Consider the following 18,806-nt stretch of genomic DNA (forward strand, 5'->3'; position numbering starts at 1 on the left):
CAGGAGTGAACCGGCGTCGAGCACGCCATCGGGATCGGGCACCGGCATGACATGGGTGAGGGACCGGCTAGGAGTCGACTCGGAATAGGGTCGGTCCATGTCGGAGACCATTATCGGCCTCAAATAATTACACAAAAGAGCCTACCGCCGAACTGCGAGTGGGGGCTCGTGTTGCTCGGGTGTTGCTCTGGTGTGCTCCGGTGTGCTCCGGTGTGCTCCAGTGTGCCCCAGTGTGCTCCAGTGTGCTCCAGTGTGCTCCAGTAGGCTCCAGTGTGCCCCGGTGTTCTCCAGTGTGCCCCGGTGTGCTTCAGTGTGCCCCGGTGTGTCCCAGTGTGCTCCGGTGTGCTCCGGTGTGCTCCGGTGTGTCTACCATCGACTCCGGAGACCGCCACGCGCCATGGCTGCTGAATTTGTGTAACTCTGTATTGGTATCCTTTCCATTTGAACTCTATCGTGAACCCAACTCGGCAGCGTTTACCTCAGTAGTTTTAGCACCACTTCACGCTGAGAGCCACAGACACAGACACAGACAACACGCATCCGCCAAGATGCATCACTTCTTCCCTGGTATTTTCTTCGGTTTCGAAACCGTCCGCATCCTCGGCATGGCCGCAGCCGGTGGTGCCGAGCTGGCCGAATGCCTGGACGCAATTGGCCGCATCAAGGACAACGACCCCGAGAGCTGGCACCGCGCGTGGGCCGAGCAGGCCCGCAAGGCTGAAGCCATCGCCAACGAGGCCCGCGCAAGCGGCGACAGGGAAGCCGCAAAACGCGCCCTGCTGCGCGCCCACAACTACTCTCGCGCCAGTTACTACATGCTCCCCGGCGCCGGCCCCCTGAGCCCGGACCCGCGGTACCTCCCACTCTGCGAGAAATCCGTCGCCCTCTTCCGCGACGCCACACGCTTCTTCCCACCCGGCACAGTACACCGTCTCGAGATCCCCTTTGAGGGGCGCGTGCTGCCGGGTTACCTCTACCTCCCCCCACCCTGGCGCCGGATTCCGGGCCAACAAAAAGCCCCCATCCTCATCGCCAACAGCGGGGCCGACGGCCTGTCAGAAGAAATCTACTTCATGGCGCCCGCCGCCGCGCTGGAATTGGGATACGCGGCCGTCACCTACGAAGGACCCGGCCAGGGGCTAACGCTGCACCGCGACGGGGTCGTTTTCCGGCCCGACTGGGAAGTCGTCGCCAGCGCCGTGCTCGACCACCTCGAGACCCTGTCAGCCACAAAGCCCGAGCTGGACATGGACACGGGCCGCTTCGCCGTCTGGGGGACGTCCCTGGGCGGGTACTTTGCCCTGCGCGCTGCCGCCGGCGACTCCCGCTTCAAGGCGTGCGTGGCCGTCGACCCGGTCCACGACTTCTGGGACTTTGCCACGACGCAGGTCCCCAAGGCGTTCCTGGCGGCGTGGGAACGCGGCTGGATCGGGGACGGGGCCGTCGACGCCGTCATCAACCTGGGCACCCGGCTCGCATTCCAGATGAAGTGGAACATCGCCACGACGGGGACCTTTTTCGGGCTGCGCCGCCCTTCGCAGATCCTGCGCGCAATGAAGAGCTACACGCTGCGGCTCCCGGGGGGGGGCAGCCTGCTGGATCGGATTCGGTGCCCAGTGCTCGTCACGGGCGCGAAGGCGTCGCTTTATCTAGACGTGTCGACTCACACGTCGGCCGTCTATGACGGGTTGAGGAATTTGAAGGAGGGGGACGAGAAGCAGCTGTGGGTGGGCACGACGCCGGGGGAGGGCGGGCTTCAGGCCAAGGTGGGCGCTCTGGCGCTGTCAAACCAGCGTGTGTTTCGGTTTCTGGACCGACATTTTGGCATCGTCCGGGAGTCTCTGTGACGTCGGGAGAATCTGTGACGTCGGGAGTATCTGTGACGTCGGGAGTATCTGTGACGTCAGGAGTATCTGTGACGTCCGGGTTGTTTTAGTGGCATGTTTGTTTTAGTGGCATGCTTATTTTAGTGCATGTTTGTTTTAGTGGCATGTTTGTTTTAATGCAAGTTTGTTTTAGTGGCATGCGGGTTCTGGAATGGTCTTCTTTTTGGGACTTTTTTTCTTTGTTTTCATTTTCATGCTAATAGGTATCCTGCAGTAGCGCGCGCTCGAGTCATGAAAATGTGCGTTGGGTTTTCCAACTGATCGAGGACTGAACAGCCAGTGTCTGAGAAAGGGAAGAATGCTGCCTAGGCAGGCAGGTAATCATCTGCGCTCCAACAGCCGGTTGAGATTGCTCATAATGTCCGTCAGAGGGGGCTCGCCGCCATGGACGCCGCCTTGCATGCTCTCCTGCGATAGTATGATCTCGCGGGTCGACACGGCAACCGGGTCGTTGAGAAAGGGCAGCCGGTAGTTGTGGTCACCCGGCGACGACGAAATGCCCGAGCCCGTTCCCGTGTTGATGCCGAGCGCGTTGCCGATGCGCTGGAGCATGCCCGACGTGAGCTCGATGAGGACCTTGACCTGGATGGAGACGTTGTTCTCGAGCTGGAAGTCGCCAAACTGCAGGCTCGGGAGGCTCAGCATCGCGTCAGACTCGGGCGACGGCGTGACCTGAAGGGCGTGGTACAGGCGGGTGAAGACAGCGCGGCAGTTGCGCAGCAGGTTGACGTAGGTCATGACCAGGTTGATCATGAGCAGGTGATCTTGGCGCCCGGGCGCAGGGGGGGGCAGCGATGACGACGATGACGCCGAGAAGCTCGAGTCCAGGTCCCCGTTGCCGTTCAGCCTGGCGTTTTCCCAGCCGTGGCGAAGGCTGTTGAGGTTGATCAGGCTGACGCTGCTGCTGGTGCTGTTGCTGCGAGTCTGACTGCCACTCTCGCCGCTCCCACCACCGCTCCCACCACCACTCCGACCGCTCCCACCACCACTCCGACCGCTCCCACCACCACTCCCACCACCACTCCGACCACTCCCACCACCACTCCGACCGCTCCCACCACCACCTCCGCCGCCGCCGCTGCTACCATTTGCGTCGGTTTCTGGAGAGGTCGATGACATGGCCTTGACAATGTCCCAGAACCGGGCCGTCTGGCTGAGAACACGGTTGACGGGTTGCTGCTGCTGCGTTGACGAGCACGTCAGGGGGGCGATGCTCGGCCTCGCTGTCAGCGGCGCCTGCGTGTCGAGTATTTCCCGCTCTTCGACCAGTTCCAGGCTGAGTCTCAACAGGTCCTTGTAGCTGCTAGTCAACCGCTGCGTGTCGACAGGCCCGCCCATCATGTCCGGTTCAAAGTCCCTCGCGTCTCTCCCAGCGTCCAGGCAGGGCTCTGGGTGTGCGCCATGCGAACCCCACGCCAGGCTCGTGCCGGGCCCCGGTCCGCAGAGCGTCGCGTCGTCTTCGTGGCCAAACACGCCCGAGCCGTCGTCCCCACCGGGCCGCCTACATGTAGATCCGGCCTCGGCGCGGGTGGGAGAATGGTCCACCATCAGCAGGCTGAGCTCATTGGCGTCGAAGGCCATGTCGGGGAGGCTGAAATCCATCGGATCAAGTCCCTGTGCGTGGAGCGCTGCGTTAGCCAGGGCTGCTGGTGCTTCTCAGACCAAGCAGGATGGGCTTCTCAGACAAGCAGGATGGGGACCGGAGCGAGGGTTCATACCAACGGATTTGGATCCAACAGCATGTTTTCGCCGCCTGTGCTGTCGTTTCTCTCCACGCTTCTGGTTTTCCGCGGCGCTTCCCCCGGGCGCTGGAAATGGCCATCGTCGGGTTCCCGCTGGCTGGGAGGCGAGTACGACAGGTGCCCTGAATTTGCTCGCTGTGCTGCAAAGGCGCTGTGCTGCCGATCGCGTTGGTCTGGCGGCGAGTGCAGCCGCTCAGGTGACGGTAGAAAGGTCTGGTGCTCCTTTGCTCCGGCCTGGATGCCATTGTTGTTTTGCTGCTGCTGCTGCTGCTGCTGGGCCTGGTGCTGCTGCTGGTGCTGGGCCTGGACCTGGGCCGCGGCGTTGAGCCGCGGCGCCTGGGAAGCCGATGATGATGCTGCCGACGACGACGACGTTGACGTTGACGCGGGATCAAAGGTGGTGGTGCACGCCAGACGAGACTTGGCACATCGTTCACACGGCTTTCCGAGCCGCTCGTCGCGCTGACAGCGGAGCTTGTAGGCGCGACAGCGGTCACAGGCGGAGCGTCGCGAGTAGCGGAAGTTGAGCGTCGACATGGAGGTTGTGGGCACGGGCATGGGGGCTGCGAGCATGGCTGCGGTCGGAATGGGTCAACACGTCGAGGACTGTGATCCGATCAGGCGGTCATCCCGGCCTGGCCAGTGTCGCATGCCGGGTACTGACTGGTCGGCTCTTCAATATAACCACGAGTTTGGGGCGTCGGGGACGGTTTCTGAACAAGGTCAACCCCGTCTTGACCCTACTTTATTGCGTGATCACCGTTGGCCGTGTGGGGGGCGCAAGGGGGGGATATTGTGTCATCGAACCCTGTGCCTGCCATTGGCCTGTAGCAGTTCATGCTGGAATCCAGAAGAGTCGACAAGCGCACTGGCCACCACCCAGCCAAGTCTTCATCCCGGGGGGGAAAGGCGAGCGAGCAGGAGACAAGTGCCCAAGCACCGAGCAGGAGACAAGCGCCCAAGCACCCACCAACATTATTTCGTCTGCCCTGTCGACAGCAGGGCTTGTTTTGACGCCGCTGCCAAGTGCAAGTTCCAGTGGAATGATGAGCTGAGCGAGGCTTGCCATGGAGTGGATCGGCGTCCATGGCATGCTTTAAGTTTTTTCACCCTCTCTGGAAGGACCTTGGGGTGGGAGATGGAGCAGATGCGGGGTTTGGTCTGGGGTTGGGGGGGTGGGTTGGGAGGAGGGGAGGGGGGGGATGCGGGGTTTGGTCATTGGGAGGGGGGGTGTCAGAATCATTGGGAGGGGGGGGTGTCAGAATCATTGGGAGGGGGGGTGTCAGAATCATTGGGAGGGGGGGTGTCAGAATCATTGGGAGGGGGGGGTGTCAGAATGCATTTCTTCACCGGGGCAACGGACTTCTGTCCGGCTGCAATGGCAATCGCGATGATGCCATCATCGCGCCTCCTGTGATCGTCGGTGCGGCCCGCTGACCCTAACATTTGACCCGTCCCAACACCCCAATCCCCAATCGAATGGACTTGAGCATGTCGACAGCGGAGCAGATCACCGCCGTGCCCATGGTGGCCACAAGTGCACCGCCTGTCTCGCATGGCAAGTGCACCGCCTGTCTCGCATGGCCTTCGAGTGCCCGCTCCATGTTTGTTGGACTTCAAAGTCTTACGGAATCTAAGCTAGTATGGTGCAGCGCTGAAGCGTGGGGTGACCGGCATGTTTCGCGGCTTGGCAGCGGCCATGCAGCCCAGAATCTGCTCGGCAAGGTACCATAGGGTCGACCAGCACGTGTAGCTAACAAACGGAAACACGGCTGCCGCTGCGCCTCAGGTGTCCGATGGGAGCCGGGTTCGGAGACCTGCCTGCTCTGCCGGAGACCCTGCCTGCTCTGCCGTCTGGCAAAAGCGACGGGACGCCTTTCTACGCTGTCCCAATCGGCGAGCATCGTTTGGGGATTGGATGCTTTTATCGGATATGTCCTCCCGGATTAACACTATTGCTCACCTGCCGTCGCTAAGGCGCACTGCGTGGTTACGCCGCACCCTGCGTGGTTGCGCCGCACCTGCGGTGTCGGGGTCTCCGTCGTGCTGTATCACTACCCTCCCTCCCCATGGGGAAAATTCAGCTCCGGTCCGACCTGCATGTAACTAGTTTACCGCACACAAGCCATCCGATTTGGCGGCAGCACGCCCCGCGTATCCCAGCACTTGTCCAATTTTCATGTGATTCTCGACCTCCTGGTACGTAGCTGCCCAAGGATGTACCTTGATGAACATGCCAGATCTGGGGGCACTTGTGATTCGTGAACCCCTAGGGGCACTTGTGATCCAATTCTGCCACTATCTAGATCCTCCAGTCTCACAAATAGGCCTCAAAAATAGGCACTATCTAGATCCTCCAGTCTCACAAATAGGCCAGCCTCACAAATAGGCCAGTCTCACAAATAGGCAGCGAGCGCCCTAGACCTGTCTGGGCATTTAGGCAACATAATTCCTCTTCACAACCAAGCTCTGCTCGGGGAGTTTCAGCACCTCCGTGACACCAACCCCGGCCCATTGCCGCTGCATTCCAACCTGGCCACCGACGGCGGTCGCCGTGTAACCAGTGCCTCCGACGCCCCCGCCCAGGAAATACTCAAAGTACACATTCTTGTGGGTGACGAGGAAGGTCCACTGCTGGCCGCGTGTGGGGGACGAGAGGTCGATCACGAAGCCCGTCGCCTTGTCCCTCAACTTGCCAGCAACGCCCTCCGTGTCGTAAAGTTTGCTCCACGTAAAAAAGTCGTCCGTCTCGGACGGCTCGGTCCGCCGGCTGTCAAACACGACAGCCCCGTCCTCAGCCAACACGACCGACGGCACGTGCAGCCCCTTGTACAGCCAAGACTCGAAATCCCAAAAGGTGAGGGCGTAGGGTCCGGCCTGCAGGCGGACGAAATGCATCGAGTCGAGACAGGTCAGCCAGTTGAAGGCCCCCCACAGCCGCTCGTGTCCTCCGATGCCGGACCAAGCGACCTGTCTGCCCTCTACCACAGCGTCGACCGTCACCTCGGCCACGGGTATGGGCTCGGCCCAGTAAAAGTGCGGCACCGTCAGCAGCGAGGCGTTTGTCGACGGCCACGCGGTGCCGTCGGCGTATCGGGGAGGCGCAACGGAGCGGAGAACAAGGGTGCCGCTGGTCTTTGGGGTGTTCCAGGCGACCCGAGACTGCCGCATGTCGTCGGAAACCTCCCAGACGTAGCTGTACCCGTCGCCTCTCCACTCGCCGCGCGTGCCGGCCCCGCGGCACGACTCTATGGTGGACTCGCCGGCGTAGTCGATCTGGACGAAGCGCTCGCCGTCGGGGAAAGCAAACTCGACGTACATGCGGAGGTTGCCGGACCCCAGGACCGAGTAATTGGGATCCCGGTAGAAGCCAAAGATGAGCCCCGACAGCCCGTCGTCCGAGACGGCGTCGAACTCCCACTGCTCGCCCGCTGTTTCGTTCATGGGCACGATCCGAGGAAGCTCCCAGTTGTCAGTGGGGCTCGTCGAGAAGTGGACGGGCTTTCGGCCCTTGGACGTCTCAAAAGCCGACACCCGGCTGGTTTCGCAGGCTTCGGCGATGTCGGACCCCAAGACGAGCTGCTGGGATTTCCACTCCCCCAGCCAGCCGTCTGACCACTCGGTGCCGTCCTGGCCCACTGCGCCGACGGCGAGGGCGAGGACCGCCAAGCCCAACCTGAGGCTGCGGCGGTTCCAGTTCATCGCAACCAGAGTTTAGTGTGCCTGGGTTGGGGCTTTTGTTAAAGGCAAGGTGGGACGGGGGAAGAAGACGAATGCCGGTGAGGTTTAGTCGAACGCGGGTGAGATTTAGTCGAATGCGGGTGAGGGTTAGTCAACGCAGGTGAGGGTTAGTCGAACGCGGGTGAGGGTAGGTCAGATGCAGGTGAGGTTTAGTGGACAAAGAAGCTTGAAGCCGGCTATATCGTGCGGGTTGACAGCCATAAATACAGGTGGTGAATAATACACACGGCCAAATGCGTGGATATATGTCTTCTCCGATCTAGGCCCGCAAGGGATCGGAGTTCTCCGGGTGTCATCGGAGGAGGCCCCAGATCGATCCCAGGGAGATAGCGAGTACTCCGATTTCCCGTGTCACGTATTTACATGCGAATCCGGAACCCAGGCAAGAGTCTCGGCACACGGCCACGTCCATTGCCAGTGCTCGATACAGCATGTCGGCAGCCACAACAGCAATCCCTACGACTCAGGCTGCCATCCTCCAGCAGGGCGGTGGCAAGCTTGCCGTCGTGTACGATGCCCCAGTCCCGAAGACCCTACCGGGCTGGCTTCTGGTTCGCAACATTGCCGTGTCTCTCAACCCCTGCGACTTTAAGATGGCCGCTCGGTTTCCAACGTCGGGACTCAAGGACGGCGTGGACTTCGCCGGCACGGTTGTAGCCGTCGGCGACAGAGTTGCGGGCTTTTCCGTCGGCGACCGCGTCTTTGGATGTGTCCCCAGCAACAAGCAGGACGATTCCGAGTCGGGCTCCTTCAGCGAGTACATCAAGGTCGAGGCCATCTACACGCTCCGGATCCCCCCCACCATGGCTTTCGAGACGGCCATGGCACTCAACCCTGCGTGTATCTGCACCGTCGCCCTCGCTCTCCACCAGAGCTTGGGGCTCCCTGCGACGCCAGACGAAGCAGCAGAGCTGAGCGCCAAGACGACAGACACGGTATTAGTCTACGGGGGCAGTAGCTCGGTCGGGCTGCTGGCTATTCAGATACTGAAGCTGTTGCGTAACATCCTTTCCAGATTTATTACTTCTTTCCGTACCTATTACTTCTTTCCGCATTTATTGCTTCTTTCCGCATTTATTGCTTCTTTCCGTATTTATTGCTTCTTTCCGTATTTATTACTTCTTTCCGTATTTATTGCTTCCCTATTTATTACTCTTCCACGTGGACACTGACTCACGTGCTTCCAGACTGGGACATCATGTCGTCACGACGTGCTCCCCTCACAACTTCCAGCTGGTCAAGCAGTACGGAGCCGACGCCGTATTCGACTACCGCTCAAAGACCTGCGCGGCGGACATTCGGGCATATACCAAGAACAAACTCCGACGGGTGATCGACCCCTTTGGCGAGGCCGCAACGACGTCGCTGTGCTACGAGGCGATTGGCCGCGCGGGAGGCATTTACTGCTCTCTCGAGACGTACCAGCTGTCACTATGCACGCGCCGCACCGTCAAGCACAGCTTGGTCATGGGACCTGCCATCCTCGGGAGGGGCGTGCTGCTGCCGGAGCCCTACGGGGTTCCGCCGGATCCGGAGCTCCACGAATGGTCGAAGCGGTTTTTCCGCAGCCTCCAGGGGCTCATCGACGAGAACAAGATCAAGCCTCTACCCATGGAGGAGCTACAGCCGGGAGGGCTCGAGACTGTCATTACGGGGCTCGAAATTCTCAAGTCGAAGCAGGTGTCGGGAAAGAAGCTTGTGGTGCGGGTAGCGCGGCAGTAGCGCGGCAGTAGCGAGGCAGTAGCGAGGCAGTAGCGGGCAGTAGCGAGGCAGGCAGTAGCGAGGCAGGCAGTAGCGAGGCAGGTAGTCGTCTAGTCACGCGGGTCATTGAGAGGAATTGGCTGTTGGTGTTCTTTATATATCTTTGTATATATAAATATTGACTCGCTCAACCTGATGCTTCGAGCTGTTGACTGTATCTCCTACTAGGACTAAGGGCTATAGTCATAGACCAGCCGCGCCACAGCCCGGGCATTGCGACCTGTCGTAGTGTTTGTGCGCGTGAAGCGTCTCTCACCACCGACGACCTCAAACCCCCAGACCCCAACCGTCGACCAGTCGCTGCTCTTGCTCTCGGCGAACTCCTGAATTGCCACGGTGGCGCCATCCGCGGCAAGCCGTTCTCGCAGATCTACGTCATCAACCTGGCCGAGGAGCGTGTACCGAGAGTGCACCGACACGGCACCAAAGATGGGGAGGGTGCTGTACTTGACACTAGAGTCGAGGACATACGCCTCCTCGCTGTTGAACCCGCCTGGAGTGATGGTTTGCTTCACGTTGATTTTAGTAATGGGCGGTTTTCCAGTCTCGCCCTGCGGCGTGTCCGAAGTCTGAGCCATGTGCAGCGCGACGCCAGCCCAGGCTAGAATCTTGCGAACTGGCCAAGAGACTCCTTGCTAGGTACTCGCAGGAGAGAATTAGTACGCGGTAGCGCAAAAATGTGTCTGAGAAAGCTGGACTTACGACCTGGAACGTAGCATCAAAGTCGTCCGACAGCTGCCTGTTCTGCATGCGACTGTGAGTTTGTCTCGTTGCGCCAGCTAACTTCCCAGCCCCAGAGATGCAGGAACTGCCATACCAGAGTCCAAGTCCCAGACATGTTGAGGATGTTGACTGAGGGTGGGGCCGCCATGTCGAGAATTCCGCTGCTTCAGGTTCTGAGTGAAAATAGTGATGTGGGAGAATCGCTACGGCCTCGTTGGCTTCCCGCTGAAAAATTGTTGCCCTCTGAAAAATTGTTGCCCGCTGAAAAATTGTTGCCCTCTGAAAAATTGTCGCCCGCTGAAAAATTGTTGCCCTCTGAAAAATTGTCGCCCGCTGAAAAATTGTTGCCCTCTGAAAAATTGTCGCCCGCTGAAAAATTGTTGCCCTCTGAAAAATTGTCGCCCGCTGAAAAATTGTAGCCCTCTGAAAAATTATTGCTCGCCGCTCTATTTCGACTTGGTGACACGAGACTGGCATCGCGCTTCGTTCTGCGCCGATAGTTGGTGACGATACGCTAGATTACGTGTCCGGTGAGGTAATTACCCTGGTCCGGTAACCGACCCCGACCCCGACCCCGACCCGCCTGTGGCCACTCCGGATGTCGCCACCTTCGGCTTCGGAATTCCATAGTGACGCCGAGGACCAAAACCAGCCCCAACCACGCCCCCCTCATAGACCGACAGCGACGTTGTACTATCGATGTGTCATTTCGAGCAGATTGCAAATATTGCAAATGTAACAGTTTGTATCTATCTTCAGTGCCCCCGCTGCTTGTTGCCCCGTGCCGCCCACACGTACACACACTCTCTCGTTGTCTTTTTCAACCCGGCACCGCCAAGAGCCACTTCAGAAAATTCACGCTGTTCAATAGCACCGCCGAGATGGCGATCCCCATAGTGTCTGGCCTCGCCAACCACTACGAAAACCTGCGAGAGCAGCTCCAGGTGGTGCGACAGGCCCTGGCCCCCCTAAACCTCACCAAGTGGCAGCTAGCCCGCCTACTCGCGGCCCAGGTCTGGCGCGATACATCGCCCTTGCTCCGCACAAGCCTGCTCGTGGTGCTCGTCGGCTCCTTGATTCTCGCCGTCGACGCCTACGTCGTCCAGCCGTATTTCCTGTCTCTCCGGCGCCTCGGCGTCCCCGAACTCAAGCCCACCAATGGCAGACACGCATTCGACTACAAGCCCATGCTGGATGAGGCGGCCAAGAAGTATCCCGACCGGCCGTGGTTCTTCGCCTACTCGGGCTTCGAGCTCGTCGTCCTGCCGTCCGCCTACGTCGACGAGGTCCGACGGCTAGCTACGCGGACTGCGTCGCTAGTCGACTTCCTCACCACGGTGCAGTTCGGCGGGTGGAAACTGATTGGAACCGACGACTCCAGCAGCACTCTCCACAAGACAGCCAGCACCGACCTCGCCCGCAGTGTGGGCCCCCTCGGCCGCGTCCGCCAGGATGTCGCCCGCGAGGCGCTCCGGACCGTCGTCGGAGATGCTCCGCAGTGGAAGACTGTCAATCTCTTTTGGACGGTCCTCGACGTCGTCGCCGCCACGGGTGCTATCGGGCTTGTTGGCGAACCCCTGAGCCGCAATCCCCGCTGGCTGAGGGCTGTCCGCACGCTCCCTATTTGCGTCGGGATCGGCGTTTACATCAGCTGCTTCATGCCGCGTCTCCTCCGCCCGCTGGTCGCCACCGTCTCTTATGCGCCGGCCTGGCTCCTGCACAAGTATCTCGCTCGCCTTCTGCGGCCCACTGTCGAACAGGCCGTCAGGGAGTCCTCAGCCCAGACCGAAGACGGGGAGGGAAAGAGAACGACGCTCGTCCATCTTCTCCTGAACCGTTACAAGCCAGGCGAGCCAGACACCGAACAGCTCATCAGAGATGTCATCACGGCCACGTTCGAGTCAACCCCCACGACAGCAGTGAGCCTGTACTGGATGCTCACGGAGCTGGTCCTGCGTCCCGATCTCGCCGAGGAGTTGCGAGACGAGCTCAACAGCGTCGTCGATGCCGACGGCAAGCTGCCCCCGACACAGCTCGCCGAACTGGCCAAGATGGACAGCTTCATGCGCGAGTCGGCCCGAGTCAACACATTCCACTACCTCGGCCTCAACCGCATCCTGCAGCAAGACTTCCAGTTCTCCATCGGCCCCCGTCTGCCCAAGGGCACCATCATCTGCGTCGATCAGGACAACATCCACAACTCGCCCGAGCTCTACCAGAACCCGGACGAGTTTGACCCGCTGCGCTTCTACCGCAAGCGGCAGCAGCCGGGGCACGAAACGCGCCATCAGTACGCCAGCAACGGGCCGGACTTGCTGACGTGGGGGGATGGGCCGCAGGCGTGTCCTGGGAGGGTTTTTGCCACCAACACCATCAAGATCTTGCTCGGGCAGTTGCTGCTCAACTACGACCTGCAGCTGCCTGCTGGGTCGTACAAGCCTGAGCGGCGCTCGTTTCCCAATGGGTCGTCACAGCCGGACATGGACGTCCAGCTGATGGTCAGGAAACGGCAAAAGCGGATCGTCCACATCTAACTCTGGAGGCGAATCCAATGGGGTGGGATAGTCGAGGCGGGATAGTCGAGGCTGCTGGACAGTGGCGCGGCGCAGAATAGTCCATGTCATGTGTATCACAGTCAGTTGCAGCCGATGAAGGGGTGTTAGAGAACATTGATGGTCGTATATCCTGCCCACATCAATCTTGAACTTTATATTTGGTGGGGAAAACAAAACTGCTGAGAACTGTAGGGTTGGGTTTACCGTCACGTTTACTTGCAAGCACTGGCTGTGCCGCCCCTTCATCCCCGGAATGGCTGGCGCCTCCTGTCGAGAAATGATGCCGCCGAGAAATGATGCCGCCGAGATATGACGATGCTCTCCGTGATTCGTAAACTTTGCTGATATACATAGGAGCTTGCACAGGCTCTCTTATTAAAATCGGTTGGCGGAGCAAACTCACAGGAGGATCGAGAGACCAGTGCCAGTCGATTCATTCATCGGGGGACTTGTTAGAATCGCAGCGGGAGCCAGGGACGGAACTTGAGTCTGCCTTGGCTCTAAAATGTAATGTCATAGCGATGAAGTTGCGATCACTGGTTCGAGAGGGAGTACCGCATTCTTCCGTGTCAGAATTATCATGGACGGCTGGAATCTCGCAACTAATAGACAGGAAACGCCAAAGCCGGTTTGCTATCCCCGATTTGATACAAATGAGAGCAATAAATTTGACTAACTGTTTGTGAATTGTCAACTGTTGGAATCACTAGGTACCGGTACTGGAAACAACAGGGCGTGCTGCACGCCGAAAGCTGGTGGTTCAAGTGATGGTCATTGTTGTCTATGTCTATCTAGAAGAAAGAGGTGGCCGTAGGCCACTTATATGGAATCTGGACCCCTACGCCTCCATCGCCGCCTGTGTGGCTGTTGAATGCGTTGCTACATCCACCTCTATGTGGCTGGAATGCGCGTTGTTCCAACATCAACCAAGTCCTACTACGCCTGAATGAACGCACCTTTTTTTAGTTCGAGGTTGAGGAGAGGGAGCTTGGGTTCACGAGCTGACCCGGATTCGTGGTATCCAAGGGGCTCGCATAAGGAAGCTGAACGGCGTGTTGGGTGTGGGACTTGGACAGTAAGTGGTCAGGATGGAAGGGTTGTAGTAAGAATATAGGGGGCTGCCACGGCAGCCATAGCTGGCTGAGGCCCAAAAGTAGGGCCCCTGAGAGTATTCGCAGCCAGAGATATTGATGCCGCACCTAGCAGGTCCACATAACAAAACTAACCTAGCAGGTTCACATGACAAAACTAACCAGCGTTAACCTCGGGCAGTGATTCGATTATATCAAGCTAACCATGTCCATGAAGTCCTTGGTGAGGAAAAAGCCCGCTCTACAAAGCGCACCGCCCTCGGTCAGTTACCATCCGTCCTTGAAATTAGTCAATTAGTGAGCCCCTACGACACAAAAAGTCGCTGATGAGAGTAGTGTATCACGCAGAAAGGGAAAACAGGTGCACGGGGGAACAGGTGCACGGGGAAACAGGTGCACGGGGAAACAGGTGCACGGGGAAACAGGTGCACGGGGAAACAGGTGCACGGGGAAACAGGTGCACGGGGAAACAGGTGCACGGGGAAACAATGTGAATGTCAGTGCTGCAGCATTTTGAGGTGGATAGTTAGCTGTAGGGACTTTCTGCCAAGTGCCCCAGAGGAAAACCACGAAACTCCCATTAAAAAACTGTCCGCTCGTCGTCGATCCCCTCAATGCATCAACGCACAATCTCGTCCAGCGGCGGGGGCTGGCGCGCAGGAAAGGTGGCTTCCCAGGCGCTCTGGGCCTGGATGAGGGCCTTCTGCAGCCCGAAAGGCCTGCCGTTGAAATCGAGGTAGCCAAGCGGTAACGACGCGACAGGGTATCCTGGGAAGCTTGTCAGGACATGAAGCTTGAAGGTAGCAATTAAGTCGGGGCAAATCGGCCCCTTTGGTGAGCACTCACCTGCTGTCCCAGATATGCAGAATAAGGGCCCATCGCTAGGGCCCATGATGATATCGACCTCGTTCTCTTCGAGGACTTTGTCGATCCCTTGCTTGCCGGAACGGTCGCGGGCGGTATTGATGAGTTTGTAGTACTCTTCCTCTGGCATCTTGGCACTTAGAGCTCGAATAAAGCCAGCTTGGTTGTCGGCGCCTACAACAAGATATTAGTGATGGATCCTCCAGCTTCTTCGAAGACTATAATTGATAGGCGGTGAACATACTGGGTGGGAGCTCCTGTTCCGCGTGATCTTCGTTGAATTTGACAAGCTCCTCAAGTGTCTTGACCTTGGAGTCGTCGATACTCGCCAGGTATTCTTCCAGGAGAGTCTTGAATGTCGAGTCCAAGTCAGAGTGAGTGGTTAGTGGAGGCATGAGCCGGGAAGCGAGTGCCTTGGACACTAACGAAACGCGTCCCAGATATCGCTTTTGCCGTGGTCGGTCGATTCGTCCACCGACAGAAGTGTGACGGGCTTCATGACCTTAACAACCGAAGCAAGTTTCTTGTATGCTGCTTTCCACTCTCGGAACTAGAAATTACGGTCAGCGGCATGGCACGCATTGAGCCAAGGCCACCGTACCATTTGCTCCGACGCCTGCTTCTCGTACTTGACGATCTTGGTCGGGAATAGCCAGTTTTCGGGCTCCAAGACGCCAATCCGGATGTCACCCCACTTCCCAGTGACAGCGCTCTTGTATCCACCCTCAGTGATCGTTGTCTTCCTTGGGTCTGCAATAGCGTCGAGAAGATTTGCGAGGTCGAGGACCGATTTGGTCATTGGGCCTGCCGAATCTGCCTCGGGCGTGACGGGGATGATGCCCTCCTGCGGAACAATCTTGAGGGTGGGCTTGATCGTGTACAGGGCAGACCTGTCGCTGGGCATAATGAGCGAACCCATCGTTTCGGTGCCGATGGAAATGGGCGAGAATCCGGCCGCGACGGCGACAGCGGAACCAGAGGAGGAGCCGCCGGGTTTCTACGAATTGCATTAGCTCCAGGCTTGCACTGTCTTCCACCACCGGGAAGAAAGGACGAAAGGACGAAAGAAAAGGCAGTTCGTTACACTGTGGCTACTGCCAGTGTTGTCTTCACGGAAGCCAACGCGGACGTAGGTAGATTGCGTCTGGCTCCTCACACCAGACTACTCTGAGTCGGCGAAGTCGGACCTGTACCACGCCCATTCCTGTGGACTGGTTAGAGCGATGTTGCGAGCGAATATTGTGCAGAATGATGGGGGCCTACCGATAGGTTTGCCTTGCCCAGAATGATGACACCGGCGGCAATAAGCTGGAAAAGTCACAGTTAGGCAGGCGTCGCGCTCGGATTGCCAAAGAAGCGCAACTAGGCGTTTGCTTACGCGCTCAATAATTGCAGCATTTTGTCTTGGCTTGGAGCCGACGAGCGCAAGACTTCCGCAGGTCGTCGGCAGGCCCAGGGCAGGAACGGTGGCGATGTTTTCCTTGACGATGATGGGGATGCCGTGAAGCGGGCCGCGAATGCTGCCTTTGGCGCGCTCGCCGTCAAGGTCGCTCGCCGTCAGGGTCGCTCGCCGTCTTGGCTAAGATGTCGTCGGGGCCGACGGCAATAACGGACTGGAGGTAGCCATCGTATCGCGCAATCTAGTCGAGATAAAGCCTAACAAGCTGCTGGCTGGTGACGGAATTGCTAGTAAGCCTGGTCTGCAGCTCCGAGGCCGTCGCGGTGAGGAGATTGATGTCGGCAGTTATGGTCATGGCGGAGTCGGACAGCACCGGCTGCCCGTGGTCCTGTTGGAATCACTAGGTACCGGTACTGGAATCAACATGGCGCGCTGCGCGCCGTATACTAGTGGTTCAAGTGTTGGATTTCGTTGATGTCTATGTGTGTCTCTAAGGAAGGTGGAAGTGGCCGTAGGCCACTTATTTAGGTTCGGTAGCCCTGCGCCCCTGCGCCTCCACAGCCACATGTGGCTGCTTGCCCCTCCACCGCCACATCTGTGGCTGACTAGCGCGTTGTTCCAACAGTTCCGAAGGGAGGCCCTTCTGGGCGACAGCAGTGCCGAAAACCGAGAAATGAAGAGCGACACCCCGCGAATCCGCATTTGCTCTCCTGCCGTGCTAGTGGAGAGGCGATTTACTGAACGTGGGGCGTGGTAGCAGCGATGTGTGGGACCTTGAATCTGGAGGGTAAGCAGGTAGGTAAGGTCGGTAGGTTGGCAAGATAGGTAAGGTCGGTAAGTTGGCAAGGTCGGTTGGTTGGCAAGGTCAGTTGGTTGGCAAGGTCGGTTGGTTGGTAAGTTTGGATGAAGCAGCGGGGGAACCATGGAAAGGCGGGAGGGCCTGGATATTAAACTGATTTGGGTTTCCTGCGGCCTGCCGCGGAACACAACAAAACTCCAGGGCTTATGGACCGATCTTTCGCACTCCCATGCGCCTAGGAGTGCGAAAGATTGGCCCATAAGCCCAACCACAAACCAGTCTTTGGACAGTCTTTCAACTAAAATTGCTGGCGTCGCTTCGTTCGTCAGTCGCGTGACCCTTCGCTGCGCTACGAGACGCTTCCTTCCTCTCTCTCGCTCCTGGTAATTTAGAGCGCGATAGTTAGCTTATTTAGATAACGTAGAGAGTAAGCGAAGCGACAATATCCTATCCGGAGGCCACTAACTCCGATACTCTAGAGATCTTTTCTTATAACGATAGCTAAACCTACATAAGTAAATCTTATGTTGTAGTGCGTGTGGTAGGCAGGCGGAGTAGAAGCGGTTTAGCGTAGGCTTGAGAGCCAAGTGCAGGGTAGATCGCAGGAACAACTCGGAGATCATGAACTACGGGAGGGGTCAGACAGCGGATGGGTGACGGCGGCGCCCCCGGTCTTCCCCATACACATCGACCACACGGTGGAGGGCGGCCCGAAAAGGATCCGGCGACACCTGACCGAGGACGAGGCGGCAACCTATCTCAACGACAGATTCCGGGCTCGCATCATCAAGTAAACTGTCACGGCAAGTGCAGACAACTCTGGAATAGTGGGCCCGACCCGGACCCCACTAGACTAGATGGCCCGTGCACCCCACGTCCTATTTCCCTGCGCCCTGCCCAAGCTTTAGAAACTTCCTTTCTTCTTTCTTTCCTTAGCTTTAGATTCTACGAATACAGCGACCATATTGCAGCCTTGTCTCATGCAGTTGACTGTGCGGTGATATAAACCATGTTTCAGCCTTAATTCTCCCTACTCCCGACGCCTCCATAGCGCTGGTTTCCATCTGAGCGTGCTGTCACGGCCGGCTTGGAATGAGGGCGGAACTCCTCTATTGGGCGCTATAGACGAAGATTCTAAACTAAAGGGAAAAGGGAAAAGAAGCTCAAAAGCCTCCCCTCGCGAGATTCTTCCAGGGCGTCTCAAGGCGGGGCTCTGGCCGAGCTTCCATTAGTCAGTTGGGTGGATCCCTCTGGCTGGTCGGGTGGATCCACCCAACTGGCGTTTGATTAGTCAGAGCGTCTGGGAGGCCTGGAGGACCAGGCCCTCACACGTGCCACCGAGTTGCCTTGCTTCGACCAGTAAACGAACCTGCCTGACGTTACGTGGCCTGGCCTGACCTCATCCTGTAATTAATAGCGTGTGGCAGCCCCTGCGGAGAGTGGTCGAAGCCTTCCCCTCACGCTCTACTATCCGAGGAGTGTCGACCCACACGAGCTCGACTACTTGAAATACAACCCGCATCAGAAATTCTGCTGGTTCTCGAGCCAGTCGCCCGACAAGCTTACCGTCTTTGTCAATTACGACTCGCGGTGCCGCATCGAGCTGCGATTGGTTGTTTTACCAGGGCGGACTGATCATCTGATGGCTCCGTGTTTGCACTGCAAAGTGTCTGGGAGGCCGTTTTCTACCCATGTCAAGTAGTAATCGACTCATGGGGTCCTGCTGCTGGTGTAGCTATCTGTTTGCTGCTGCTGATACTGCTGATGCTGCTGATGCTGCTGATGCTGCAGATGCTGTCATGTCATTTCTTTTTATGTTTGTGTTTCCATCCTCATTGCTGAGCGGGGGCGGAGTATGTTGATTCCGGCATCCTCCCCGAGAAGGGCAAGCCGAGGCAGCGAGCCTCGCCGTGATACCAGGTGTTTGCTCGTGATTAGGTGTTTATTAATGTTGCGATATTTGGGGCATTTCGCCACCTGGGCCGAGCTGCTGTGTTGGCTGGCGGCCAAGCGCGCGTCTAAAATAAAAGTGCCCAGGAGACGAATTTGCTTTGCGAGAACCCAAGTACCAAACGCAAGTTAAAAACCAAGCGCAAGTTAAAAACCAAACGCAACTTAAAAACCAAACGCAACTTAAAATGTAAGAGGATGCCCACACTGAGCCGCACAATGCAGTGCACACTGATTCACAGAGTGCAGAGGCTAGTGCTGCATGTCAACCCGTCTCGCTGATCTTTCTAACACT

General features: G+C 58.1%; 8 protein-coding genes across 8 annotated transcripts; 4 read left to right on the forward strand and 4 right to left on the reverse strand.

The window, feature by feature from the left end:
* Positions 1 to 365: 365 nt before the first annotated feature.
* On the forward strand, positions 366 to 1,916 carry B0T26DRAFT_710321 (Alpha/Beta hydrolase protein). The gene has a single exon (XM_060441974.1). The coding sequence runs from the start codon at positions 549 to 551 to the stop codon at positions 1,845 to 1,847; it is 1,299 nt and encodes a 432-aa protein (XP_060296386.1). The 5' UTR covers positions 366 to 548; the 3' UTR covers positions 1,848 to 1,916.
* Positions 1,917 to 1,927: 11 nt separating this feature from the next.
* On the reverse strand, positions 1,928 to 2,881 carry B0T26DRAFT_710322 (uncharacterized protein). The gene has a single exon (XM_060441975.1). The coding sequence runs from the start codon at positions 2,637 to 2,639 to the stop codon at positions 2,208 to 2,210; it is 432 nt and encodes a 143-aa protein (XP_060296387.1). The 5' UTR covers positions 2,640 to 2,881; the 3' UTR covers positions 1,928 to 2,207.
* Positions 2,882 to 3,150: 269 nt separating this feature from the next.
* Positions 3,151 to 4,231, forward strand: B0T26DRAFT_299779 (uncharacterized protein). Its single transcript, XM_060434253.1, has one exon. The coding sequence runs from the start codon at positions 3,288 to 3,290 to the stop codon at positions 4,092 to 4,094; it is 807 nt and encodes a 268-aa protein (XP_060296388.1). The 5' UTR covers positions 3,151 to 3,287; the 3' UTR covers positions 4,095 to 4,231.
* A 1,833-nt stretch (positions 4,232 to 6,064) lies between these two features.
* B0T26DRAFT_646326 (uncharacterized protein) lies at positions 6,065 to 7,330 on the reverse strand (the record flags this gene model as incomplete). The annotated part of the gene is made up of 1 exon (XM_060437798.1): positions 6,065 to 7,330. The coding sequence occupies one exon, from the start codon at positions 7,328 to 7,330 to the stop codon at positions 6,065 to 6,067; it is 1,266 nt and encodes a 421-aa protein (XP_060296389.1).
* Positions 7,331 to 7,800: 470 nt separating this feature from the next.
* Positions 7,801 to 9,091, forward strand: B0T26DRAFT_872025 (chaperonin 10-like protein; the record flags this gene model as incomplete). Its single annotated transcript, XM_060447943.1, has 2 exons — positions 7,801 to 8,363; positions 8,557 to 9,091. The coding sequence occupies 2 exons, from the start codon at positions 7,801 to 7,803 to the stop codon at positions 9,089 to 9,091; spliced, it is 1,098 nt and encodes a 365-aa protein (XP_060296390.1).
* Positions 9,092 to 9,254: 163 nt separating this feature from the next.
* Positions 9,255 to 10,133, reverse strand: B0T26DRAFT_710327 (uncharacterized protein). The gene is made up of 3 exons (XM_060441976.1): positions 9,948 to 10,133; positions 9,833 to 9,874; positions 9,255 to 9,765 (listed from the first exon to the last, which is right to left on the reverse strand). The coding sequence occupies exons 1-3, from the start codon at positions 9,999 to 10,001 to the stop codon at positions 9,301 to 9,303; spliced, it is 561 nt and encodes a 186-aa protein (XP_060296391.1). The 5' UTR covers positions 10,002 to 10,133; the 3' UTR covers positions 9,255 to 9,300.
* Positions 10,134 to 10,539: 406 nt separating this feature from the next.
* On the forward strand, positions 10,540 to 12,604 carry B0T26DRAFT_829511 (cytochrome P450). The gene has a single exon (XM_060447453.1). It carries the CDS (start codon positions 10,735 to 10,737, stop codon positions 12,385 to 12,387), a length of 1,653 nt encoding a protein of 550 aa, XP_060296392.1. The 5' UTR covers positions 10,540 to 10,734; the 3' UTR covers positions 12,388 to 12,604.
* Positions 12,605 to 13,871: 1,267 nt separating this feature from the next.
* B0T26DRAFT_872028 (amidase family protein) lies at positions 13,872 to 16,117 on the reverse strand (the record flags this gene model as incomplete). The annotated part of the gene is made up of 8 exons (XM_060447944.1): positions 13,872 to 14,267; positions 14,346 to 14,537; positions 14,608 to 14,700; positions 14,790 to 14,913; positions 14,965 to 15,360; positions 15,627 to 15,671; positions 15,742 to 15,942; positions 16,025 to 16,117. The coding sequence occupies 8 exons, from the start codon at positions 16,115 to 16,117 to the stop codon at positions 14,119 to 14,121; spliced, it is 1,293 nt and encodes a 430-aa protein (XP_060296393.1). The 3' UTR covers positions 13,872 to 14,118.
* Positions 16,118 to 18,806: the final 2,689 nt, after the last annotated feature.

The sequence above is a fragment of the Lasiosphaeria miniovina genome, assembly GCF_030549165.1.
Source record: "Lasiosphaeria miniovina strain SMH2392-1A chromosome Unknown B0T26scaffold_4, whole genome shotgun sequence".
Taxonomy (NCBI): Eukaryota; Fungi; Ascomycota; class Sordariomycetes; order Sordariales; family Lasiosphaeriaceae; genus Lasiosphaeria; species Lasiosphaeria miniovina.

Excerpts from the sequence above, each read along its gene's own strand:
- B0T26DRAFT_710322 (XM_060441975.1), bottom strand. The coding sequence starts at position 2,639 with ATGATCAACCTGGTCATGACCTACGTCAACCTGCTGCGCAACTGCCGC.
- B0T26DRAFT_710321 (XM_060441974.1), top strand. The coding sequence starts at position 549 with ATGCATCACTTCTTCCCTGGTATTTTCTTCGGTTTCGAAACCGTCCGC.
- B0T26DRAFT_710327 (XM_060441976.1), bottom strand. The coding sequence starts at position 10,001 with ATGGCGGCCCCACCCTCAGTCAACATCCTCAACATGTCTGGGACTTGG. Across the intron at positions 9,875-9,947 it reads TGTCTGGGACTTGGACTCTG|AACAGGCAGCTGTCGGACGA; the intron begins GTATGGCAGTTC and ends AGTCGCATGCAG. Across the intron at positions 9,766-9,832 it reads TTGATGCTACGTTCCAGGTC|CAAGGAGTCTCTTGGCCAGT; the intron begins GTAAGTCCAGCT and ends GCGAGTACCTAG.
- B0T26DRAFT_829511 (XM_060447453.1), top strand. The coding sequence starts at position 10,735 with ATGGCGATCCCCATAGTGTCTGGCCTCGCCAACCACTACGAAAACCTG.
- B0T26DRAFT_299779 (XM_060434253.1), top strand. The coding sequence starts at position 3,288 with ATGCGAACCCCACGCCAGGCTCGTGCCGGGCCCCGGTCCGCAGAGCGT.